Source organism: Rhamphochromis sp. 'chilingali', assembly GCF_963969265.1.
Source record: "Rhamphochromis sp. 'chilingali' genome assembly, chromosome: 1".
Taxonomy (NCBI): domain Eukaryota; kingdom Metazoa; phylum Chordata; class Actinopteri; order Cichliformes; family Cichlidae; genus Rhamphochromis; species Rhamphochromis sp. 'chilingali'.
In genome coordinates, this window is record NC_137929.1 from 21,078,374 (window position 1) to 21,106,128 (window position 27,755).

A 27,755-nucleotide genomic window follows, 5' to 3' on the forward strand; every position below is an offset into this window, starting at 1 on the left:
AGTCACAGGAGCTCGTTCAGCGAGAGACTGAGATTACCGAAAAGCACCACTGAACGACACAGGAAATCATTCCTGCCTGTGGCCATCTCCCTGTACAACGCATCCACTTAACACACTGTTTGCTGCTACAACTACACATGTTTCTTTTCCAAATATTTATTTATAAGTGACTTATGTATGTATGTATGTATATATATGTATATATTGTACTATTCTTAGTTAGCGTATTGTCTGTCTTGTCTTAATGTTGGTTTAAAATGGAGCACTGTAACAAAAAATAATTTCCCCCAGGGATCAATAAAGTATTCTGATTCTGATTCTGATTCTGATTCTGATCTGGACTAAAATGATCATCTCATTGTGTATACCCTACAAGTATGCAGAAAGAGAGAGATAAAGTGGAGCGAGAGAGAGCAGGTAAGTGGAAGTTGGCAGACAGACAAGACAGAATAGAAAGAATTTAGTTTTGCCTTCCCAGGTGATCATTAAAGATCGGACTAACCGTACAGAGAGGCCTGCTCTTGGACCCTAATAGCTTATTGATTGGAAAAAACACCCTCTACTACTTTGATCTCACAGGATACATAGCTAGTGTGAGCTACAGGTACAGTGACCTACAGGCAGCTGAAATTGAAGGCACCTTGTTAACACAATATGTTTAAATAGCCTTAAAAGATTAACTATGGAGTATTTTAGGTGATACAGACAAAGAAAATGAAAATTAACCAGTCACATAGGGCCAATGCATACTTCCTCTTAGTGACTTTCAATTTGTAAATGTACAAATGAGTGACGGCCGATAAAATCTACCGGTTTTGTGCAACCAGTAACTTCTAATCAAGCTAATCGTGACTGATGCAGACAATCCTGGGTGCCTTCAATCCCACGCTTCTGTTGACACATCAAAGTGGCTTTTAACAAGACACTAAACTCTAAAATGCCTCCAATTTGTAAGTCACTTTAGAGGAAAGCATCTGCCAATTTACTCGGTAGTAATACATTCCTCTCTTTTTGTGGCCTCACTTAGGCTAAAGTGGCGATGTTTCACTTGTTTCATTTTCATTTGGAAGAAACTTCAACATTTAACAGCAGATGCTGAAACAATGTAAATTCTAATACAGCAGGAGCTCCTCTCTGCGTGAGTTCATCATCACATTATAACTGCAATCAGACATTGAAATGTTTCAGTCTTAGTGGGGCTTTCTCACACTGTTGATGCAGATGTTAATTCTTTCAGCTGTCTTTTACATGTTACTAATTCTCAAAAACTCTTTTTGTATCAAACCCAATTAAATCTTAAACACACGATTATGCCAACAGAGTTCCTGGTGTTTCCAGGAGTACAAAAGTGGTTACATCCTTCAGCTTTTAGGTACTTTTGCTGTACAGCCTGCTCCCAGTTTGGGTTCAGGACACATATACCCTCTCTACTTATAAAATTCGGTTTTAAACTTTATTTTTAAATAAAAGTTACAGTTAGGGATAGATCTGGTGACCCTGAATCATATCTTAATTGTGCTGTTATAGGCTCCTGGGGACCTACAAATTCCCTTCTCTTTCACTAATCACATGTTTAAATGCCACATTAACTTTTGTAGTTAACCTTTTGTCGTCTTTCTTGTTAAAGGTCTCTATATGCTCCTCTTTTGTGTAATGTCTTTTCCCTCACTCCCAACTGCCTACAGCTGACGCCTGGTTCTGGTTAGGGGTGTTTTCCTTTTGAAAGGGGGTTCTTCTTCCCCACACTTGCCAAGTGGTTGCTCATAGAGGACTGTCTGATTGAATTTAAATTACACTTACATCTGACAATTCAGAGCACATTTGAAAATCAAGACAAGCAACCAAGCAAAAGTGTTGCTTTGAAGTATGGAAAACTGTGCTCCTAATCAGGCCTCTTTGGCAGTGAATAAAGCCACATTTCCTGCCCTCTACCTGCATTACCAGCAAAATGCATGGATTTCAGTTATAAATGTTTAGACTTCAAAGGATTCTTTTAATTCGAGGGATGAACGTGGGCTTTTTAGGAAGGTACTAATCCACTTACCTATTTAAGGCTAGTCACGCATTATGGAATCTCTTAGGTAGAATCTGCAGATGACCCCCCACCCCTCCGCGGACTCATGCCATGCTTCTTCTCCAATTGCAAGGACAATCAATTAGTGATGCGAAAGGAAGGATTAATCGATATGCTGTCAGGCTCCTGCCGGCTGAGGAGAGAGACCCTGCCAAACCCACCAGGGCCCGATCTCATTACTGATGGCGGCCCACGCGCCCCTTTGCGAGGCAGCTGCATTCATCAAAGCAATGCCTCCCTTTCTTCCTCAACCGTTCTCCACGCTTCGTCCCTCCGTCCCTCCCTGCATGTTTGGCTTTTTTCCCCCCTGACAAGATGAAGGAGAGTAGGTTGCAGAAATGACACCCATTTAAGAAAGGAAAGATGTGGGAGGGGTGGGAGTTATAAATAAGGAAATTACAAAAGAACCACTGTGTTGAGCTGCCCCCGTAAATTGCAGCTGTGCATGTATTAAACTGTGTACTAGCACTAATCATACTAGTAAGTGAACGTAAAGGTGTCCTTGCAAAAGTCTGTGTAAAACCTGCTGGAACCTGAGAGCAGTGAGCAAATCTGTGAGCTACTGACAGCTAGTTAGGGGAAAAAAAAGGCATACTGTGTGTGTGGCTATGTGTGTGCATTCACATCCTTGTGTGTATTACTGGGGGCGGGGAGTAGTGGATAAAAGCCTGTGCCTCTCCCTGACAGTTTTATCCGCATCACCATCTGCCTTTATCTGACGCCAGCATCTCTCATCTCCCCATTGCACTCTGAAAGCTCTCCATCCACCCCGTTCTCCTCACCACTCATCTTATCCCAGGCTGCTGTCAGATCACGTTTTTCAACCTATAATTAAACAGTTGCTGGCTTAAACTCTTGACAGATAACCTGTGCCCATCAAAATGAAAGTGAAAAAAAGTCCTGCTGGTGGTATTTCCTAAATTTCTCTTATTTGCCAGAAGTGAGAGGAAGAAAAAGAGATCATGGGGAAGCTAATAAAGTCAGATGCCGCACTTCACATTTTGACCATGGGGATGCTTGCCTGCAGAAGCATGAACACTGGGGTGTGCCATCGTGCTCCATTCCTTCCTCATCAGCATTTGTCACATGCTGGGAGAGGCGTAAGGGTGGGGTCAAGAGGAGAAAATATAGCCACGTCCCTTTTGCTTTCTCCCCTCATTCCTCCCTCTCTGCTCCTGCTCAAAGTAGACAGTTGTGGTGAAGGATGGCTCCCTAACAGGTAATCAGAGACAGGCCTTATTTAATGTTCTGAGCCGGCACTGGACAGCAGTGATGGAGGTAGTCGGAGAGGCCCACTGTGCGTTGTGCACTGGCCCATAACTGCAGATGAGACACTTCCCACAGAGCAGTTACAGCAACAACTTGCCAGCTGTAAATGTAATGACAGCGGTGTGAGAACAGCAATAAATACAAACAGACAACTCTAAAAAAAAAAAAAAAAGACTGTGCAAGTCCTAGTTTGAAAGGTGCACCTAAACTCCTACAACTTTACTCCGCCATCTGTCAGGCCATTTAGAAAGTTTATGAGTAGCTCGTGAAAAGAACAGCTCTGATATTTGCTCCTTTCTGCATTAATGACTCATCCCTCTGTGCATAACAAATAACCCCCAATTTGCTGCTCTGTTTTTTGTGCCTTTATTGCTTTGAGTAAAAACATAAAAGACTTCACAAGTCTTAAGCAAGGACTATTACTTCTGAACGTGCATACTAATTCCTTTTACTTTCTGATGAGTCACAAAGCTGAAGATAGTTAAAGTTTTGTGCTCCCTCTACACAAGCTGTTTCCACCATATTACAGCCTGCAAAGCAAAACGCACAGCGTCTTAATCTTGCTTTACCCCTTTTGAGTGTGTGTGTAGGTATGTGTGTGTTTACAGAGATTGCCCGGTGTGCTATCACCTGAGCCAGGTAGCAGGGACAGTGGAGCATGAAGCTAGGAAACGGAAAGACAGACTCAGCTAGCTAAAGAGAAAAGCAATACCTCTCACCCACTTTTCAGAGTTCCAGTGTTTGTCTAGAGAAAAAAGTGGACAACCTCAGATTGAAACTATCAAATCAGAACAAGAATGTTTTGCTTTTGTTTGCACTGAGATATGACACACACCGGCATGCAACTGCAGCTTTCACACTCTGGTAAGTCTGGCAAAGTTAAGACAGGAGGGGTGTGTATCCTTGCAGCAGTCAAACTGACTGCTGTGCTGACTGAAAAACTGTATCACCGGCTTGAAAATCTGCTCTGGAAGTATTTACATTTTATTACAGCTGCTAAAATGCAAACCACTGGGAGATATTTTTCAGCTTCACTAAACCTGCCCCGCAAAATAAAGGAAATTCAGTGTAATTAACCTAAAAAAGCAATTTCAGACGATTACCAGCACATGACCATTTTGATATATATCCAGTGATGGACATGCTATGCTTATTTCGAACTGTTGATTGTCTAAAAAGTCTCAAAAAGAAGGCTTTTATAAACCTGTTTTTATGACTGGTTTTCCAAGGTCTTGCAAGGACATCTACCTTTTCCAGCAGCTGCAGATGGGAGATTTGGCTATCAGCACACTTCTATATCTGTCAGCACCCTTCATTCCCCAAATCTAGCACCCCAGGCCCTGATGGTGAAAATGTCATAAAGATTGGTAAAAATGATGTCCTGCGCTCTTAAATGACTATTTTTTACTTCTGTAGCGCTGACATCCTGTGAAAGAACAGCTCTGATGGAGACATTGTGTGTCTCCATGGTAAATCGAAAAATCCTCACCCAACAGAATTTTTCGATAGAAAAAAGTGAAGTGAAACTTAAGACATGAAACTTGTGTCTGTTCTCCTTTATTTCATGTTTTAGGTAATGAAACCAAGTGAGATTTTTGATAGTTTGAAAAATCAAACGCCCCTTTTTCCTGTTTGGTCTATTTTGCTTCAAAAACTGAATCCACCTTAGCAGATATAAAACATTTTCATTTGCTTCAGTGTGGGGAATTTCTTCACCTCTTTGTTCAATACTCTAAATATTGAACAGCTTGGGGAACTTTCTAAGGTGTCATTACCTCACCGAAGCTATTTGGACACCAATGATGGTGTTTAAAGGTGGCGCTGTCACTTGGTGTTCGCTCGCTCTGTGGTAGAGTATCACTTCCTGTTCCTGCTCAAACACAGTGGTGTTTCTGAGTAGCTTATCTGCTTAGCAATTTAATTAAAATCTTTTAAATACATTCTTTTTTCATAGTATAATCTTCACGTGCTTCCTCCGAAGCACACTTTCTGTGTACTCACTACCTAATTTATAGCCAAAGTATTCACTCACTGTCTCTGTACTGTTTCGCTAGCTTAGCTTAGCTCTTAGCCGACTCGTTAGCACCATGGTTACTTCACCTGTCCCTCCTGCACTTTCTTGCTCATTGTGTCAGATGTTTAGTTACTCCACGGCCTCCTTTAGCAGTAATGATATCTGTAACAAATGTAGCACATTTTCAGCGCTGGAGGCCAGGATTACTGAATTGGAGACTCTGCTTCGCACCCTTCATTCACCTGTAGCAAGCCAGGCCCCTGTAGCTGGTGCAGCCAAAGATAGCGTAGGCCCCGCTAGCTGTTCCCCGGCAGACCCCAAGCAGCTGGGGAAAGCGGCCGGCTGGGTGACGGTGAGGAGGAAGCATAGTCCTAAACAGAAGCCCCAGGTACACCACCAACCCGTTCATGTGTCTAACCGTTTTTCCCCACTCGGCGACACACCCGCCGGGGGTCAAACTGGTAATTGGTGATTCTGTTCTCAGACATGTGAAGCTAGAGACACCGGCAACCATAGTCAATTGTCTTCCAGGGGCCAGAGCAGGCGACATTGAAGGAAATTTAAAACTGCTGGCTAAGGGTAAACGTAAATTCAGTAAAATCATAATTCACGTCTGCAGTAATGACACCCCGGTTACGCCAATCGGAGGTCACTAAAATCAATATTGAATCGGTGTGCAACTTTGCCAAAACAATGTCGGACCAGTTTTCTCTGGTCCCCTCCCCAATCAGACCAGGAGTGACATGTTTAGCCACATGTTCTCCTTAAATTGCTGGCTGTCTGAGTGGTGTCCCAGAAACGATGTGGGCTTCATAGATAACTGGCAAACCTTCTGGAGGAAACCTGGTCTTGTTAGGAGAAACAGCATCCATCCGACTTTGGATGGAGCAGCTCTCATTTCTAGAAATATGGACAAATTTATTAAACCCCCCAAAATAGGACTATCCAGAGTTGGGACCAGGAAGCAGAGTTGCAGTCTTACACGCCTCTCTGCAGCTTCTCTTCTCCTGCTACCCCCCCAAAAACCCATCTCCATAGAGACTGTGTCAGCTCCCAAACAGACAAAAAACAAACTAAAAACCAGCAACAAACAACTTAAACATAAACAATTACAAAGAAAGAACAATACAGTATCCACATCTGAACCAAAGAGTAAAACTGTGAAATGTGGATTATTAAATATTAGGTCTCTCTCCTCCAAGTCTCTGTTAGTACATGACTTAATAATTGATCAACAAATCGATTTACTCTGCCTTACAGAAACCTGGTTGCAGCAGGATGATTATGTTAGCTTAAATGAATCAACACCCCCGAGTCATTCTAACTACCAGAAACCTCGAAGCACAGGCCGAGGGGGCGGTGTGGCAGCAATTTTTCACACCAGCCTATTAATTAATGAAAGACCAAGACAGACTTTTAATTCATTTGAAAGCCTGATGCTTAGCCTCGTCCACCCCAGCTGTGAAACTCAGAAACCAGTCTTACTTGTTATCATCTATCGTCCACCTGGGCCTTACACAGAGTTTCTGTCTGATTTCTCAGACTTTATATCTAATTTAGTTCTCAGCTCAGATAAAATAATTATTGTGGGTGATTTTAACATCCATGTAGATGCTAAAAATAACAGCCTCAACATGGCATTTAATCTGTTATTAGACTTAATTGGCTTCTCTCAAAATGTAAAAGAACCCGCCCACCACTTTAATCACACTCTAGACCTTGTTTTAACATATGGCATAGAAACTGAACATGTAACAGTGTTTCCTGAAAACCCTCTCCTGTCTAATCATTTCCTGATAACATTTATATTTACAATAATTGATTACACAGCAGTGGAGAGTAGACTTGTAGTAGATGTCTTTCTGAAAGTGCTGTAACTAAGTTTAAGAATATAATCCACCCACTGTTATCATCTTCAATGCCCTGTACCAACATAGAGCAGAGCAGCGATCTGAACGCTACCCCAACAGCGGTCGATTATCTTGTTAATAATTTTACCTCCTCACTACGTACGACTCTGGATACTGTAGCTCCTGTGAAAACTAAGGTCTCTAATCAGAAGTACCTGACTCCGTGGTATAATTCTCAAACACGTAGCCTAAAGCAGATGACTCGTAAGCTGGAGAGGAAATGGCGTGTCACAAATTTAGAGGATCATCATTTAGCCTGGAGAAATAGTTTGTTGCTTTATAAGAAAGCCCTCCGCAAAGCCAGAACATCTTACTATTCGTCACTGATTGAAGAAAATAAGAACAACCCCAGGTTTCTCTTCAGCACTGTAGCCAAGCTGACAAAAAGTCAGAGCTCTATTGAGCCAACCATCCCTTTAACGTTAACTAGTAATGACTCAATGAACTTCTTCACAAATAAAATTTTTATCATTAGAGAAAAAATTACCAATAATCATCCCACAGATGTAATATTATCTACAGCTACTCTTAGTACCATTGATGTTATATTAGACTCTTTTTCTCCAATTGATCTTTCTGAGTTAACTTCAATAATTACTTCCTCCAAACCATCAACGTGTCTTTTAGACCCCATTCCTACAAAACTGCTCAAAGAAGTCCTGCCATTAATTAATTCTTCGATCTTAAATATGATCAACCTATCTCTAATAATTGGCTATGTACCACAGGCCTTCAAGGTGGCTGTAGTTAAACCTTTACTCAAAAAGCCATCTCTAGACCCAGCAGTCTTAGCTAATTATAGGCCAATCTCCAACCTTCCTTTCATATCAAAAATCCTTGAAAGAGTAGTTGTCAAACAGCTAGCAGATCATCTGCAGAGGAATGGGTTATTTGAAGAGTTTCAGTCAGGTTTCAGAGCTCATCACAGCACAGAAACAGCTTTAGTGAAGGTTACAAATGATCTTCTTATGGCCTCTGACAGTGGACTCATCTCTGTGCTTGTCCTGCTAGACCTCAGTGCAGCATCCGATACTGTCGACCATAATATCCTATTAGAGCGATTAGAACATGCTGTAGGTATTACAGGTACTGCGCTGCAGTTGTTTGTATCATATCTATCTAATAGACTCCAATTTGTACATGTAAATGGAGAGTCCTCGTCACACACTGAGGTTAATTATGGAGTTCCACAGGGTTCAGTGCTGGGGCCAATTCTGTTTACATTATACATGCTTCCCTTAGGCAGCATCATTAGAAGACATAGCATACATTTTCACTGCTATGCAGATGACACCCAGCTCTATCTGTCCATGAAGCCAGATAACACACACCAATTAGTTAAACTGCAGGAATGTCTTAAAGACATAAAGACCTGGATGGCTGCTAACTTTTTGCTTCTTAATTCAGATAAAACTGAGGTTATTGTACTCGGCCCTGAAAATGTTAGAAATATGATATCTAACCAGATTCTTACTCTGGGTGGCATTACCTTGGCCTCCAGTAACACTGTGAGGAACTTTGGAGTCATTTTTGACCAGGACATGTCCTTCAACGCACATATTAAATAAATATGTAAGACTGCTTTCTTCCATCTGCGCCACATCTCTAAAGAAATATCCTGTCTCAGAGTGACGCTGAAAAACTAGTTCATGCATTTATTACTTCCAGGCTAGACTACTGTAATTCATTATTATCAGGATGTCCAAAAAACTCACTGAAAAGCCTTCAGCTAATCCAAAATGCTGCAGCAAGAGTCCTGACAGGGACTAGAAAGAGAGAGCATATTTCTCCTGTTTTGGCTTCCCTTCATTGGCTTCCTGTTAAATCCAGAATTGAATTCAAAATCCTGCTCCTCACATACAAGGTCTTAAATAATCAGGCCCCATCTTATCTTAATGACCTTGTAGTACCATATCACCCTATTAGAGCACTTCGCTCTCGCTCTGCAGGCCTACTTGTTGTTCCTAGAGTATTTAAAAGTAGAATGGGAGGGAGAGCCTTCAGTTTTCAGGCCCCTCTTCTGTGGAACCAGCTTCCAGTTTGGATACAGGAGACAGACACTGTCTCTACTTTCAAGATTAGGCTTAAAACTTTCCTTTTTGCCAAAGCATATAGTTAGGGCTGGACCAGGTGACCCTGAATCCTCCTTTAGTTATGTTGCAACAGACGTAGGCTGCCAGGGATTGAGTTTTTCCTTTCCAGTCACCTTTCTCACTCACTATGTGTTAATAGACCTCTCTGCATTGAATCATACCTGTTATTAATCTCTGTCTCTCCTCCACAGCATGTCTTTTATCCTGTCTTCCTTCTCTCACCCCAACGGGTCGCAGCAGATGGCCGCCCCTCCCTGAGCCTGGTTCTGCCGGAGGTTACTTCCTGTTAAAAGGGAGTTTTTCCTTCCCACTGTTGCCAAAGTGCTTGCTCATAGGGCGTCATATGATTGTTGGGTTTGTCTCGGTATCTATGAAGCGCCTTGAGGCGACTTTTGTTGTGATTTGGCGCTATATAAATAAAATTGAATTGAATTGAATTAAAGAGCTCCATCTACTAAGGAGTCAAAGAAATAGACCAGGACTCACTGGTTGAACTACAATATGTATGTAACTCATAAGAAGAGTGACCAAATGTGCAGATGGTACTTGGATGGACTGTGACGGACACACTATTGGTCAATTTAAAAGAAATCAAAGAAATCAGTCAGATCTGTCACATTTCATCCGTGTTTCCTGTACTACTGTTTTATGTCTGTATTGGCCTCACACAGTGTTGCACCACCATGTCTAATGTGTAAAAAAGACAATATTGGCTAAAGGTGGTACAGGTAACATTAGTAACAATAATGGGGCGGTTTGCACCATAAGAGTAGCCGTTGCTCAGGAGGTAGACCAGGTCATCGACTACGTGGAAACTTGGTGATTCGAAATTTAACTGGCTCCAGTGTGCATGGGAGGGCTGTCTGTTTTTCTGTGTTAGCACTACAACAGGTGTACCCTGCCTCTCCCTCTATGACAGCTGGGTTAGGCTTCACCCTGACCCCCCCAAAGCCAAAACTGCATAAGCGGAAGAAATTGGATTTCCAATAACACCCACTTGGTTGGTTTCAGTCGTTTTCCATTACAATTGAGTGCCACCTAATGTACTTGTGGCCGTTATATCAATGCGGCCACAGTCCCTTCGTCCTGTGACATCATGAACACTACAACAACGAAGGACGTCAGGACAATTGTATACCTGCTGCTCGGTGTTTCTTTTTATCAGACAGGTTTCAAAAATGGTGGCTTTGATTTCTGTGAAGGAGACTCTCTCATGACTCATTAGGGGGTACCACTGAGTAGCCAATCGTTGGATGCATTCTCGACCCAAGTAAGTAGTGAAAAAAGTACCTGGTACCAGGTACTACCACTTAATGAAAAATCCTAAAAACTGAGCCAAGCTGACTCGAGTATGTACTAGTGGAAAAGGGCTAATAGTAATAATAATTTAATGACATAGTCATTGGGAACTAATTTCCTGCCTTTAACTTATCATGAGTACAATTGCCTAAATATATTTATGTAACAGGCTATTCCTTTTACACTGCTGTTTCTATCCTTTTACTTATGTAAAGCCTCTTAAATGCTTCTTTACCACCAGATAGCATACATCAGCTATTTGACAGTTTTCCATTTTAAACTGGCTTTATCAGAAAGGCCCTTTGAGAATGCTGTGCCTTCTCTCCTTGGGTCATCTGATCACCCTTTGAGCAAGGTCCATATGCTAAACAAGACCTTAAAGTATAACTGAAAGTTTCCAAAATAGCAAAGTAAGTAGACTTTGTTGTATTAAAAGTCAACCAAGGCTCTCAAAAGCATTTTGTTTGGAATTAAAAGAAGACAAACAACAACAAACAGGCAAGATGTATAACTTTCCACATACAGCAGTGTGACATATCATGCCCACAGCAGTGATTGCGTATCACTAGAGCTGTTGCTGATACAGCTGTCACATGCATCTGAGCACAGTGAGTGAAAGGCGACTGGAATTACTTCATATTCGTGAGAATGTTTCACCACTCATCCAAGAGGCTTAATTAGTTTTACTGACTCTTGGGGGGGTTATGTGGTATTTAACTTCTCCGGGCGATTAAACAGAGAGGAACTCCTCACCAGTCAGTAGAACTGATAAAGCCTGATAGATGAACAGCATATTTTCTCCAAGACTACAAAGCAAATTTAGATTCAGATTGTTTTTTCTTTTGTTTACTACTACTTAATATTCTCTGACCTAGGCGATAGCGAATCTTTATAGACATATGAGCAATACTGCACTGCAACAGCAATAAACCCAGTCATGTTTGGCATGCTCAGCAGTGATTCACTCCTATGGCATTTTCCAGGTAATCTATTTCAAAGCTTTTTCATCTAGAACTTTCAAAATGTCAGCTAGAAAGTTTTCTGCACTTTCAGACACACCTACAGTAAATAATTAGGGAGGTGCAAGACACAAGGTCTTTTGAGGATATGGCATGTCCTTTTTAAAACAACTGTGGTCAGCACAATTCAACTTAAGCAACTTATCCCACACCCTCAACTTTACATCTCCTACCCTGAGGCTTGATGACAGTGAGTCAGAAAGATACAGTGAGTGATGTCCGGCCCTCTGTCACATAAATGGACAGAAATGGAAGAAAGCAGTGGCATGAAAGAGAAGGTGGCTTGGTAAGAGAGGCAAGGTATATAAAGAGACGGGTGGTCTGTGCAAGATAAGGAATAATGCTCTATCACATTCTGACACTGCTGTCAGTAGTTCTAGTTACAGCAGCAGTCAGATTTGTGTCATATCCTCTAAGGACAGGAAATGGTTGAGATTGCATTCTGTGAAAACAACCATTAACAATAAAAATAATAAATACTTTTATGAGTAATGGTGGGTTTATGTTCTCATAATTCAGAAATTTAGAACATGTTGAAAACCCAACAGGACTGTGCACACCAGTTTTTAAATATGTCAGACCCTTCAAAATCCCACCAGAGGCTAGGGAACAAGTCACCCTGGAGTGAAAAGTGAAGAGCTGTGTTTTTTGAACCAAACGCTGAAGCTAACAAATAAGGCCCCAGGTATTAGACCTCAAGGCCACTATCGCTGTTTGATGTGACACTATTTTGTAGTTTGACTAGGACCAGGAAGCCCCCACATCAGGTGGGGATGATATGGGGCCATGGCTCACAGGTTCTCTGGTCTAATTTACCTGTACTTCTCCCCTCAAAGAGAGACAAGCATAATTAACAGGACCAAAACACCCACCGTGGGCTGAGCAGAGTCATTTATGGGAGTGACTCGGGAGGAACGGCAGCAAATGAAATGTAATTGCAATGGGAGCAGAGGAGCCGGGCTGGTGTGTCGGAAGCACTGATGTGTGTGTGAGAGGGAGAGAAAGAGAAAATGAACTGGCCAGACATGAGGGAATGAGGGAGTAAATGAAAGACTCAGAAGTTAGATAGAGAATATGCACTTGAGAGAAGAGCAAGCAAAAGAATGACTGATGAGGGATCGTGGTGGATGGGCTGAGATAAAAAAGTGGGAAGCTATTCCTTTAGGTTAGGTTAGAGTAAAAAAAATGTACCATGGTTCACCTGATGTTTGACAGAAAGGCAAAGTCAAATTAAAGGATCAGTTCAACAAAATTACAAACTCTAGATGTTCACAGCCATACAGATAGTTTCATTTCCCCAGGTGCTGAGTTACGTTTGGAGATTTATTGCAATACCCAATAAAATGGAGGTGACGGTAAATGGAATTTTGTTGCAGTGCTCACGTCTTTGGAAATTTAATTTAAAAATTCCACAGCAATGTCTTATCACAGAGTCCTCTTACACAAATAATCCAGGGACCACGTTTTCCAAAGGACTTTTTCTTTCTGTATAAAGTGCTTCCACAGAAAAAAGACTCTGTAGTCTATGAAATATGTAGTCTGTGGAACATGCTAAGGAAAAGTGTTCCTGGAAAGGGATGTTGTGAAATTCTAAGTGCAGCAAGCACCACAAGTAAGCTGTAGTCTATGAATATGTTTGCAAAAAGAAGGGCAGGCGTGTGGTGTATTTAGAATGGCAAAACACTCCAGAAGTAAAAGAGCAAATGTTTGTGTGTTTGTTGTTTTGAATAGAGCCAGATATTGACTCTTGTTATTATACGGTCTTCTAATGATATTATTATCGGAGATGCGCGACTATATCCAAGCAGCCTTTTGTTAAAAAGCTTTTATTAAAAGCAGCAGAAGCTTTGCTTGTGATGTTGTAACCGGCCCTTCAAATGTCGGCACGGCAGCAGTTAAACTCTGCCACATCCCCACTTCAACCTGAGCATTATTTGCTGGGTACACTGCATTTATGACTGTAATCTTTCATCATTACAGTCATTATCTTTATTTATCACAGATTTTAAGAGCATTTAAATTGGCCCGGACTTACTTAGTTCATCCACTAGCTTTGCCCCCCTACTTTTTCAACTACCCCTCTCTTTCTCTTTTCCAGCTGTCCCTCCCTCAGTCACTTTCAGTTTACGGAGCACTGGATGAGAACTGACCCGGGGTCAACTATGTTCCTGTCGCTTCCAGGCACAACAAATTGGGGTCACTGGGATGTTGGCATGGTTTGATCACACACACACACACACACACACACACACACACACACACACACACACACACATGCACGCAAATGGTTGAGCGTAGATAACAGTGATAGCGTATTTTAAGTAAGTGTGAAGAAACTGTAGGATACTGCAATATCACCATTACAGGTACCATAAAACACTTGAGCTGTGAACCTAACTACACACAGCTTTTAAGTGCATGACTTCAGCAACATGATGAGTGGACCAGGGTTATCAGGCGTGGTCCTGCTTGGTAATTAACGGAAAGTCCACCATCAAATTGACTATGAGCGTTGAATGTAATGTTGGGCAGACGAAGCACAGGGGTCAATGAGACAATTAGAGCCTGCGTAAAAGCATTTTTTAAATTCCCGCTGTCCCTTAATTGCCATTTCAATTTATCATTAGAGGTGGGTTTAAATGACCTTTAAGACTAACATATGAAAGCAATAAAGGCAGAAATGAGGGTAATAACTAGTTTGACAGTAGATAAAAAGAAATGTTAGTTCACAGTCATTTTCCCGATTCTACACACATTAATTTCTTGCACTGACCCTTGCAAGTACTACAAAGCAGTAATCTAAATGGCATTTTAAAGGGAATTCTGCAACAACTGGAGAAGTTCTGTCCAGTTTTCCAGTTTTGTGAGCAAAAGTTTAACCTTAAATGATTATTCTCCTCTAGTGCTCTAGGAACTGACTTGGGAATCTGCTTTCCCCTGAACCCTACTTCTCTGCCATTTCACCTTCCCTGCCCAAGTACTTCTTAATCCATTTTATTGTGGACTTTCTCCTCTGATTCAACTGGCTGACAGTTCCTTCACTGTATTTTCCAATTCCCCTAACAATTTCATCCCCCATCAAATACCCCAGTACAGTATCTTACTATGTGCAGCTCCAGGTAATCTCCCAGTCCCCTGGCACTCTCCACCCTGACCAGAACAGCCTCCTTCAGCTGTGTGCTGAAGCCCACTGCCAGCCGGTCTGCCCGTGTGCTCGGCCGGTCATTGGGTGGCCAGGTATATGTGATGAGGGCTCCGCCTCGCCCGAAGATGTATGTTGTCCCAGCTGCAAAACACAGGGAGGAAAAGGGAATTACGGCTTAGTTCTTCAACATCTGGATAAGAAAGAAGTCAGTATGTTAAGTGAACTGAAAACACAAACAGAATATATTCCACTGTGTAAAACTGGGGAAAAAAAAGAAAAAGAAGACAGACTCTATGGACAACAAAATTATGTTTTTTTCCCTGTTATTTGTTATTATATGGTGCAATAACATTTCAGCTAGCGTTATTGCTTTCTTATGGGTTGCATATTCTTTTATTGATTTCTGCAAGTTTAAATTGAATAGCGTTTCAGCAGAAAGTCAGTAGTTAGAGGAAGTCTGCATCAGAGAGAAAGCACTATGTCTGGTTAAAAACATGCAACTAAAACATGTTACTGGTAGCGTACATCTTGGTCACAAAGTCATATCTAGCGTGAGCCCTGGTATGTGCAGGATGTCACTCGCCTTTGAAATGGTTATTCGGCGGGCTTCATTTGCAGTCAGTTGCCCGCAGTTGTGTTGGATTCAAACTAGGGCGAACTGACAAACTTTGGGCTCGCTATGCTGTCAGTAGAACTACCATCTCTCAAAATTTAACAAAAGAAATTCTCCCTGTCAAAATAACTTTGCCTTAACACCTTGGGTGGCTGTAGCTCAGGTGGCAGAGCAGGTCAGCCACTAATCAGAAGGTCGGTGGTTCGATCCCAGGCTGCCTCCTGGCTGCATGCCAAATATCCTTGGGCAAGATACTAACCCCATGTTTGCCTACTGGTGGTGGTCAGAGGGCCCGGTGGCGCCAGTGTCCGGCAGCCTCGCCTCTGTCAGTGCGCCCCAGGGCAGCTGTGGCTACAACGTAGCTTGCCATCGCCAGTGTGTGAATGGGTGAATGACTGAATGTAGTGTGAAGCGCTTTGGGGTCCTTAGGGACTAGAAAAGCGCTATACAAATGCAGGCCATTTACCATTTAACAGTACTTTAAGCTCCAGCCTTAAAAAAGTACCCGCCCCATACATGGAGAGATTTCATGTTTGAACTGTAACAGAGTGGTTAGGACTTGGCTTGGCTCCAGTAAGCCTGGTGGTAAATGAGAAATGACGGGCGTTGGCTGTGATTAGCATAGAGTAATGAAACCACAGTGAACTGCTCTTAACCCTGTGGGCTGTCTGTCCTCCCAGGATCATAAATATACATACACACAGGCGCTCTGTCTACATACTAATGCATGCATATTTTGCTATATGAAGCACATAGTTGTATCAAGAAGATTACGCAAGTAAACAAGTGATTAATACACATAATTAAGCGCTAGCCATCCCAATGACACCTCACAAATCAATGGAATTGCTATGATTTTGATAATAACATGACTATAGAGTCACGCATGGTCACAGAAGTGCATGGCAATGGGTTTCATCTCCACGGACGCATCAATATACATAAACGACTTTCTTGGTGTGGTCAGGTCAAAGATGGCAGAAAGCAGACGCTATAGTGACAGCATGTCTTACGCAAGGAAGAACACTATTCAAGTATGCACACGTGCAGGCTTCCTTAATGTACACGCACGCTCACACGCACACTCACTCGTCTACCTGACACTTTCATTATCTAACTGCTGGTAGCCGTTTGAAATCGGCTGACACACACAACTCTCCTCCCGATCTCTCGCTTCCTCTCTCCCTTTCTGGCTCTCATCACCCCTCCTTCCCTCCATCCTTCCCGGCAGAGCTAAGCCCTCCGCTCAGCTCTTGTTGTTTTCTCGAGGCTGTATTATTTTAGCGCTGACTAATTATCGCAGCATGGCAAGGAGGGCTATAAAGAAGCTTTGTGCCGGAGGAGGAGGAGGAAAAAAAAGAGGTTGAAGAAAGACAGAGTATTGAGGCAAGGAACTCAGAAAAGACGGGTAAAGTGCAAATTGTGGATGGTGAAGAGAAGAAGTTGACACTTTCGTTTTTATTTCTTTCCTGTGTTTATTTGTGCAGCAGCATAGTTTCTCAGAAACTGGGCAAGAGGCAACTGTGGAGGAAGAGGAGAAAAGATTTCTAAAATGGCCGACGAGCAGAGAGGGAGGGGAGCCATGTTGTGATAGATGAGACTGAAGCCGTGTGAGGAAAAGGAGAAAATGGTTTCTGGTAGTGGAAGTTGTTGTACATTAACGTAGGCGATTGCACTTATGGGCGAGAAAGGGTTCATCACCCGTCACTAATTTTGCGTGTCACATTGAATTTTCTAGTCTGACAGATTACTGCTCAGCCTGTGCAAACATATGTGAGCCTACACAACACCGTCTGCCAAAAGTCTGGGACGCTGTGGAAAATATAATCAGTTGAACCGTACAGATACAAAATAATTAGGTGCTAAAAACAAGAGTTATTGTTCTTTTGAAAGATACATTATTCATTTAGAATATAATCAAAGCAAAATGAAAATGACTGAAAATTTGGGATGGGAGAAGAAAATCTTAAAAAGTTGTACTTAAAAAAGCAAAGTAAGTAAAATAACTGGCAATAAACAGAATACAAGATAATTGAGTTTTTCAAAGAGGTTCACCACTCTGTCAAATCATCTTCAACTAAGCATCAACTACACAAAAACATTAAATATTATGAGGACTAAGAGAAAGCGCTGTGTTTGCCGTGAGATATCAGTCAGAGTTCTGTTTTTATACCCCTCCCAGTTCAAGCACACAATCCTATCTATGGTAGCTGCTGTAGGACAAACATGTTTTCATCAGCCATCTAAAACATTACAACGTGTTTCCGGCCAGAGTGTTTCTGCTACTGTTTGGACCAGATCGTCCCCAGAGTTTTTCCCTATCCGTGGAAAGCCGTCAGTGCACTCTTTACCTCAGCTGTCAGTGTCGGGGCCTACATCGCTTTACTCTGGAAGAGGTTGTAAAACTTTGTGAAAGGAGTTTGTGAGTCAGAGTCTCTCACTGATGAGATGAGTTGTTGAGGATATCCTGAACCTTGGTAACACCGCTGTTTTTGCTGCTGTTAGCGAAAATGTCCTTGAGCGGATGAAACTTTTTGGACTCTGACACAAAACTGAAAATGTGAGAACGTAATCAAATTTTTCATCAGTGGGGAAGTGTTAGGCCACTCAAGCCCAAAATTAGCTGGCAGAATGTTATAACCAGCTGTTACCAGCCCTTCTCATGTATCCAGAGACGGGAGGGTCACATGTCTAACCTGCTGACAATAAGGAATTGTGACAATATAGGGAATACATTAGCATGCTTACTCATGTTTCTGTGTGTTATAGCCCTGACTTCTATGAGGGGCCGTACAAGCCAAAATTCATTCTTTCACTCTCACATAGTTTTATTTTAATTTCTATATTTAGATATTTTTATTCTCATGTTTTAGACTGCCCCACTCCAGTCGAACTCTGTGTAGCTACTTGGCTCGTTGAAGCTACCCGGGTGTTAGCTGGTCTAGAAAGTTCCCTCATCTCACTGCTGTGGGTGCAGTTTATTTCGCACTCTAGAGCCCTGATGTAAATGAGAGCAAAATGTAGGAATTCATAAATGAAAACGCACGTATGTTAGAGTGAAAATTTGTAAATATGTACATTAAAATACATGTATAAGAGAGCACAATATTTCAATGTGTGTGTTAAATATGTGTAAACATGAGAATAAAAATATCTAAATATAAAAATTAAAATAAAACTATGTGAGAGTGAAAGTATATGTATGTGAAAGAAGAATGTATGTGTGTGAGAGTGAAAGAATGAATTTTGGCTTGCACGGCCCCTCATAGACTTCAGTTCAGGAGATGAGGCTTGAGGTGACGAGGAAGAAAATTTCCTTCACATTTGTGTTTCTTTACTCATTCTCCAATGATGTTTATTAGTTGAGTCTGAAGCAAACCCACTCCTACATATTTTTAATTGGATAAATTATAGGTTAATAGGATAATGCATTAATTTGTTAAATAAGCTAAAAAAACCCACTACTGACTGCATCTTTAAAAAACAGATTTGATTTTATACTGGAAACCACTCCATAAGCTCAGTTCAATGTTGCAAATGAAAAAGCTGTGATACAGGTGTGCCTTACACAGTGAAAAAAATATAATTGAAAATCAAATCAAATAACAAAACAAACAAACATAATCCTGAGACACCACTGCTTTCTGTGGATCCAGGCTCATTTAAGATACGGCCTTGAAGTCTGACAAGCTAGTATTTTTAATTTTTCTGGAAATCTTGGATGCAAAACCCTTAGGTCTAAAACAGAGGGGGGAACTGGCACATAGTTAAAAACAAAAAACAAAACTAGCTCCTCTGATGGTATATAAAGTATTAAAGTTTGTATAATTGTTGAACAGTTTTGTTAGATCCTGGAGCAACAAAAGCTTCCATTCAGACACTTTTTCATATAACAAAAGGCTGTCACAAGAGTAGCAGTGATCAACAGCAGTTAGCAGTAGCAAGTGTCTTAATTTCCTTAGAAAGTACTGAAATTTTATTACATTTTATTTTGGCTGAAGATGGACCACAGAAATTAGCAGGGACTCTGAGAAGCCATGAATAATGGGACAATAATTAAAGATTAATAAAAATAAAGTATATGAAAAAAGCTATTTTCTTTCTAGGAACTGGACCTAGATTGTTAATGTGCCTTATTATGAAGTAGGAACAGTACATCTAAAGTACAAAAAAAGAGCTGCATTTCACAGCCCCAATTCAAAGACATTTGGAAATTGTGCTAAATATAAATAAAAAAAGGAATGATTTGCTAATCTGTGAAGCATACCTTTAGCAAAAGTCCATTAATGTCGGGGAACTGAGGAGATCAGTTCTGTTGAATGGGAACGCTACCCTATTCATGTTTCATGGAGGATTTTCGCTGTACCTCAGTCCTGGGCTGTCTTTGTCGTGTTTTTTATATCATGATGGGCCAGATGGTTTCAAATGGTGAAAGGTTCAGCACCTGAACCCTTCTACTATGATGTGGATGGGAGCGTATGTTGCTCTAAAATCTGCATGTACCTTTCAGCACTGATGGTGCCTTTCCAGGTGTTCGAGCTGCCAATTCCAGTGGCACTGATGCACTCCTTATATGTCAAGGATTTAATGCATAAGCACAATAGTAGCTTTAATCTGTGTTTATGGATGGTATGGTGAACTGTGACAGAATGATTTCAGGAAGTGAACCTGAGGGCCTGAAGATCAGGGGCATCCAATATTGATTTTCAGCCTTGTCGTTTGTGCACAGATTTCAGCAGATTCTGAACATCTTTCAATGATGTAATGTGCTGTGGATGATGATATATCTGCACACGATGAGCTTTCACAACTTTATGTTGAGGAACATTATTCTGAAAATTTGCCCATCTTTACTTCTGACTCTGCTTTTCTAAGATGCTCTTTTTATACCCAGACCAATACCCAATTACTGACCTGCTGCCAAATATGTTCCCAGTTTAAATGCATGATATGTTTTCTATACTCTTATGAGATCCGAAAATCACCATCCTCTGTTCTTTGACATTTTACACACTCCATATGTTTTTTTGGAATTGTGGTTATTAAAGGAAGTATCTGAGCCTTCAAGGAATATTTAATTTGCTGCCCTTTAACATGAAACAAGCTACTTTGTCTATGTAATTTTGCAGTAAGACAATAATGTTTCTTTATTGATGTCACTCAGACAACATGATCAAGTATCAAGCAGTCAGAAGCAAGGAAGGGATGGCGCAGATGTGGAGAAAAATAAAGGCAAAAGGCCCCTAAAATGTAGGGAATTAAATGTATATATAATTGTATGGTTGGTGTATTCTTAGCTTTAGGGTGCAAAAACAGCCAAATTCGTAACTTGTCAGAACTTAAATAGCAAACAGGGCATTGAATCAAATTTTCAACCTGAATCACACCTAACATCTCATTTAGCTTGCATCGTGAATTAGACTTGGAGCCGGTATCATCGCTGCATATCTTGTGTATTCACTCACAGTGAAGTAATTCTCATCAGTTAACACCCCTCTCATGCATAGCATCTATCATATGCTTTGTCTTCCCAAGAGAGCTCCTGCTATTCCTGACGTCACTGTCACACTTGTCACGTCTTTATTATCGACACATTTACTTTATTAGCATATCACGAACAGAAGCCACAAAGTGCTAAATCTCAGCAAGAGAATGAAATAAATACATAAAAATAAAACTTCTCTGCCCAAGTCATACTGGGAAATATTTTCCATGTCTTTCTTGTTCCTAAATCCATCTAATGAGCTGGTGTTGACTTTGGCTGCTTTGATTTGTCCAGCTGAAAGTGGCCACCTGCTGCTTTGTGCACTTGTATACATGGATGCATGTGTTTGTGTGTACGTGCACCTTTCTCCCCTCTAAATGAGGAGACAAAGGAGGTGCAGAGTCTCTAATGAGTAGTCTGACAGGGCGCATCTATGTGTCACTGTTTCTTCTAGCAAACACCTGCTGCTCTGGAAGAGGTAAAATCCACTGAATACTGCAGTGCAACACACACTCAGCTGAAGGGAGAAAAAAAGTGAGCGGAAAGGTGTTTATCAATTATAAAAGCAGTCTAGAGGGGGGACATTCTTCCCTGCTAGTCTTCCACAAAACAAAACAAGAAAAGGGAACATCTCTACACGTTAAGATTCACCACCAACAGAGGATCTTTGTCACACATGCATAAAAAGGAAAACAATAGATTCGCTGATTGGAACTTCTCCAGTGTGCATGACCGCATCACACTTTTGATTAGGAATTCATCTAAAGTTTGCAGAAACAGCCAGTAGTGATGTGTGAAATGTAATGCAGCAGTGAAGAATCGAAACTTTCTAGCTAATGTGAACATAAAAAAGAATCCCTAATATGGCACTTTAATTAGAAGCTATATGCAAGGGTGTCTTTAAAGTGTGTTTAAGTGTGTTATTATCCTCTTTTAGAAGCAAAGACAGAAACAGAATGACGCTGCAGCATTTCAAGGCATCTTAAAAATTTTTGTTTTTGGTGTTTAAGTGTGTGACTCGTATTTCCTTGTGAAATATCCTATATTGTTGTTTGGACTGGCATTGCAACACACTCCAAATAATATTTATGTCCAAAATGTTATCTTTACGTTTTTTGATTACATGTAAATTTTCTATGCAATTGCATCAAAATATTTTCTTTCCTGGTAAATTATTTAAATACGAAAAAACCTTTCAAAAAACCTTTGCATTTGCATTATACGTGAAAATGTGTCTGTAGTGTATAAGGCAGCAGAAGAATCCAGGCTCATGCATCTACGAGGTTTCTCCAAAACATCCTATCGAGAACTGTATTAGCTCAAAGGTTGTCAGCAAACAAAAGCCTGGCTGGATATGGATTCCTTTGACCTTTACTTCACTATGATCTAGTCTGGTAATCCTCTCAAATGCCCCTCCTTTGCCACACATCCAAACATCAAAAAAGAAGGCTAAATATTTATTACTTTTGTCTAATTAGCTCTGGTGCCATCGATCTGGCCGATCAATCCTACCTGTGGCTCTTCCAGCGGAGAATAAATCAAACCATCACAGGATACCCATTGATTATTATTTCCATTCACGTGGACTGCTCAGTAATTCAGTTTAAAGAATGAGTCACTCCCAAAAAGAAAAAAATACAATTTCCCTTTGTCCATGCATCCAGTAGAAAAATAATCAGAAATGATTCAAAGCTGTAATGAAAAACCTATTGATTTAGATTTTTTTCCGTCCCCTCTCCTTTTCCTTACTTTTCTTTTCGAAACTGAAGCGAGGGGAGAGTGTATTTAGGATTGAGTTTATCATCCCGGATGCTTTCTTTCTCTCTCTCTCTCTCTGCGAGGAGGAATTGATTTGGAGTAGTGGATTTTATACCATTGCCATCTAACATAGGGATAAACAGGTCATACTGGAAAAAGCAGACGGCCTGTGGTCAATGTTGCCATGTCCTGTGCCAGCTGCAAAGCCTCATGGGAGCAGACAGCGTGAAAATAGTAAGATAAACTGGTGATAAAATGAAAATCCACAGGGATAAAAGGACTGCTGGTGGTGGTGAAGTCACTTCTTGAGAGGCAAAAAGCATGGAGATACACCAATGCTGCATGCATTTATACTCAGTCCTTATTTTAACATCCCAGACAGCCTCTCAAACAGTAACTTTATAACAGAGTTGCTTCCGCCAACCTTCATACATTATTGCATCAGTACAGACTGATTCTTTGAAGCAGTTAAGGAGAGAGACGGCGCTATTGATTCCTTTTAAAGGAAGAGACTGAAACCTTTGCTTCAATTTTTTTTTAGACACAACATATATTTCTGAGACACTTACAAAGAGATTTGTAGACTGGGAGAGAGAAGTGGGCTGAGATGAGATATTCTGCAAAAGTTTTCAGACAGCTGTTGATCTTTGAAGTTGCAGTTGCACTTACACACACACACACACACACACACACACCAACAAGAACTTGACAAAGAGCACAGACTTTGCTGACATTTTAGGATCTTTCCATCTCTTTAACTCACTTGTGCAGGCACACACATCAATATCCTTAGCTGCAAACTCTCCTCTTTTGTAATCTTAGAGTCTTGTCTACATTGGCCTAATGGCTATTTCTTTATGACAGTATAAAGCATCCTAAATATTGTCCACTTCTAGAATGGAAATGGGAAATCACTTCCCCTGATCCAGTTGGAAAATATTTATCTTCCTCCTGTTACATGAGTTAGGTAAGATGATACTTGTTCATAACAATCCAAAAATTTCCAAAAGTTCAGCATCAGGTCAATAATGAAGGCTGTTGTTTTAAATATAGAGATTTATGAAATTCTGCCTGTAAAAAATTACCAAAAAACACAAATACTATTTAGACTATGCTGTTCTTGTGTTACCAAAGAATCTGCTGTGAAAATAGTGAGCTTTCTGCTGCGTCTAATCCTGTTAAAAAACTAGGAAAATTACTCTGTGTCCATGCAGACTTGGTACTATTTTCTCCCTGAATTTTGAACCTTAATTTGACACCTTAAGATAATTAAAACTGTCATCAGTCTGTATTCAGTTTCCTTTGCAACTGGGCCTGGAGAATTCTGAGTTGCTAGCTTTTGGTACTGGGCTAAACTTAAAGATCAGACATTTAGAATAATCTCTAAAAGGCTGAAGATTTTTCCCAACTGATGGTGTCTGTAATTAAGACCTAATTGGTATTCCAGATGTATAAAAAACAAATTCAAAGCTAGAAGCCAAAAGGAAGCTTCTACTAATCCAGACTCACCAGCAGGCGTCACTACAGCAGCCACAAGAACATCACTGCCTGTCATTCTACCAGTGTAGCTGAATACCAAATACTGCTGGGGGCTTCCCACGAAACACTAAGTGTTTTTTTTTTCACTCACTATGTGTTTATACACCACTTTGCATTTAATCATTAGTTATTATAATCTCTGGCTGTCTTCCACAGTGTGTTTTTGTCCTGTCTTTCTCCCCACACCTCCAACCAGTCACAGCAGAGTTTTGTCTTCCTACTGTTGCCAAATGCTTGCTCATAGAGGGTTGTCTGATTGTTGAGTTTTCTCTGTATTATTGAAGGGTCTTTACCATGCAATTCAAGTAAACTTGACATGGCCAATTGTTGCGATTTGGCGCTATATATATAAAAAAGGGAATTGAACTGAATTAATGTCATTGCTTTGACATAAATCATGGGTTTATCATCGAGGAGATGTGGTTCATGCTCTGTGTGGGAGCTTTGTGTTTGATATTTGTTTCTATTTGTTTTCACTCTCTGGTTAGCTTGCTTTTACTCACTGGTTAGGTTTAAGCAACAAAAAAAATGTTCACATGCTAAAAGCTGGAAGTGAAATCCATTTCACTGCTGCCGTAAAAACAAACACAGTGCATGATGGTACTGATGCCACATTTTGTTTGACAAAATTGTGCTTTGGGAACGAGAACAGTCTCACCTTCCCAGATTGAGTGCAGCTAATTATATTCTTTGGAATTCATGATTAAATTCGAAGCACCACAATGACACACTGAACACGAGTAACTAAAGTGGAGGGTGAGAGTTTGACCCCTCTGTTATTGATGTTCCATTATTTAATAAACTTCTGCTCCAAAAACTCATATTTTGTCCTTTCAGATCTCTGCAAGAAATGCAGAGAGCTGAAAGGCATCGGGCATGTATGTGCCCAATGCCCGTTCTATTTTTCAGCTCTGTCCAGATTTAATGTCAGGGTGTGAACTTGTGGATGGGTGCCTTTTTCCGCAATGATAGTCATGCCAGGGGAATAACAGTGTTGCCCTGTCTTTCTAAATTATAGGCTACTGACAAAATGGAACTATTTTCAGTCTCAGATTGTTACCTGCTTCAAAGTACTTTGGAAAAATCACCATTTTTTTCTGTCTAGCTTAAAGATCAAAGCGTAGGGAGCAGATAATTGAAAATGAGCAGTTTCTGTGTTTCGCGTCACTTAGTTTGCTTATAAATGATTAAAATCACAAAAGTACAAATGCCATGGACATTGGAGTAGTTTCTTTAAATTACGATTTCAATTGTGAGCTATGCCAAATATTTTATATCTCGATGAATCATCCCACAAACTATTCAGAAATCTCTTCTGTCATCTTGAGATTTCTGCTGATTACTCCCCTCCCTGATTCTGCCAGCAGGGACCTGATACGCCGCTGTAGCTTTTTACAATTCGGGAGGATTCAGATGTTTCTCCTATTATGCTTTTGACACCAATGGCGTGCTGGCAAAGTTTGTTTGAAACAATTCAAAATGCTTGTTATGTCTCTAGAGGAGATGCTACTATCAGAGAGCAATTTTTGTACAAACATCACTCCACGGCTGCTAAGACACCCTCCCCTGTGTTTTTCCCGAATATCTTTAAATGAAGGGCTCCAGTGGGAGAAGTATGAAAGGCTGTGTATATGTGTGTGTGTGCCGTTTAACTCTGATAAGAACTGAGTAGTCTTTAGAAAGGTTGCAAGGCAGGACAGTCCATCTACCCTGAATATGTGCCATCTAGAAAGCTTATTGATCATCCTAAAATTTCCTCCTCTGTCTGATAACTTGCTCAATAGTCTGGTGAGGCTCAGACAGTGATGACCAATAGAGCTGCTAAAACAGACAGCGACACTTTTTATTTTTTATCAAGCGCATTTATAGTTTGTAAATAATTTTCACATAACCGCGGATATCTCTAAAAATTTATAGCTTAGAGGGTTTATTCTCCAACACAACTGAAGACTTGTGAAGAGGATTTATAATAATAATGGATTGCATTTATATAGCGCTTTTTGGGGCCCTCAAAGCGCTTTACAATTCCACTATTCATTCACACACTGGTGGAGGCAAGCTACAGTTGTAGCCACAGCTGCCCTGGGGCAGACTGACAGAGGCGAGGCTGCCATATCGCGCCATCGGCCCCTCTGGCCATCATCAGTAGGCGGCAGGTGAAGTGTCTTGCCCAAGGACACAACGACCGAGACTGTCCGAGCCGGGGCTCGAACCGGCAACTTTCCGGTTACAAGACGAACTGCCAACTCTTTGAGCCACGATCGCCCCTAGTCAGCACTGTGACATCATCACCAAGATGTCTGCTGTATTTTCCAGTTGAAAATTTGAAGCAAATCACGGGTTACATGGGTACATTTTGCTCGTGACAAGACCACTGAGGCATTAGTGTAAATTGCTATGCTATTATGTAAGTCGGGCGTTTGAATCAATGTGGCTAAGAAGATGTGCAGAGGAGAAAAGTGAGGACATCCAAAAGACAGAATTCCTGTTGTTTTTGACCTGAGCATGTCTAAATAGCAATGCTGAAATACTTAAACATGCAAATGCTTTAGTCTTGTTTCTGGCACTCACTTGAAAACAGGCTTAAAACATTGCATTGCACATGAAATGTGTCGGAGCATCTGAAGGAAAGTTCTAGAGGCTTTTAAATAAACACACATGTTCTGCAGTTAAACAGAACTTTAATCAGACTTTTTATTTAGAAGGATTACCGGAAAGGTGTTAATCATAAACTGACTGCACACACCAGACCAACTGGATAAAGAAGTCCATTTGTATATAATTTAATCTGGTTGGTTGTTTTGTGTTCACTGTGTTTTTACTGTTTGCATGCTATCATGTCTCTCCCAAGCTGCATGCTGACACACCCAGCCTCAGAAAGTCTATGTGCTTGAACTTGTGTGAGCATGTGCAGGAGCACAGAGCTGTTTTTTTTCACATTAACATTCTCATAATGATCATGCTGATCAAACTCCAGCAGCAGACAGAAATGTTTGAATATTTAAGCACCAGGTTCTGGCCTGGGACTCGGTTGTTTCATTTAGAGCTGGGCGATAGAACGATAACGATATGTATCGCGATATAACTTTTACTCGATAGAGAAATTAAGCTATTGCGATAGACCTCGCCGCTCTTGTCCTCTTAAAATAAAAAAAAAAAAAAAAAAAAAAGTTTAGCCAATCCAAACTAAGTAGCGCAGAGCCGAACCAATCACAGCCGCAGCGTCACGTCGCGTGACTTGTTACGTACAGCACAAGTGCCAAGCCGCACGTGTGTTTGTTTGGGAAGCAGCCAGCGGGTAATGGAGCCAGCGCGTAATGGAGGAAATGAGTGTGCCGACTAGAAAAATCAACCGAGCGTGACCGAAGAGAAAACAGATGATGGTTTCAATGCCGGAGAGATTGTCGAACGGAAGAGCCATAGAAGTTCCGTAGTGTGAAGGTATTTCGGCTATTTCAAGTCTGACAAAAAACAGAGTAGCGTGCACTGTAAATTGTGCCGAAAGCAAGTCTGGAAATACAATAAACTGGTGCATGC

General features: G+C 40.9%; 1 protein-coding gene across 3 annotated transcripts in view; it reads right to left on the reverse strand.

Annotated features, from left to right (window-relative positions):
* The window catches only part of nrxn2b (neurexin 2b), a 660,624-nt gene that overhangs the window by 102,628 nt on the left and 530,241 nt on the right, over positions 1-27,755 (reverse strand). For all 3 annotated transcript variants that reach the window (XM_080898453.1, XM_080898455.1, XM_080898454.1), the window contains one exon: positions 14,783-14,964. In XM_080898453.1, coding sequence (XP_080754579.1) covers positions 14,783-14,964 — 182 coding nt within the window. The remainder of the gene's footprint in view (positions 1-14,782; positions 14,965-27,755) is intronic.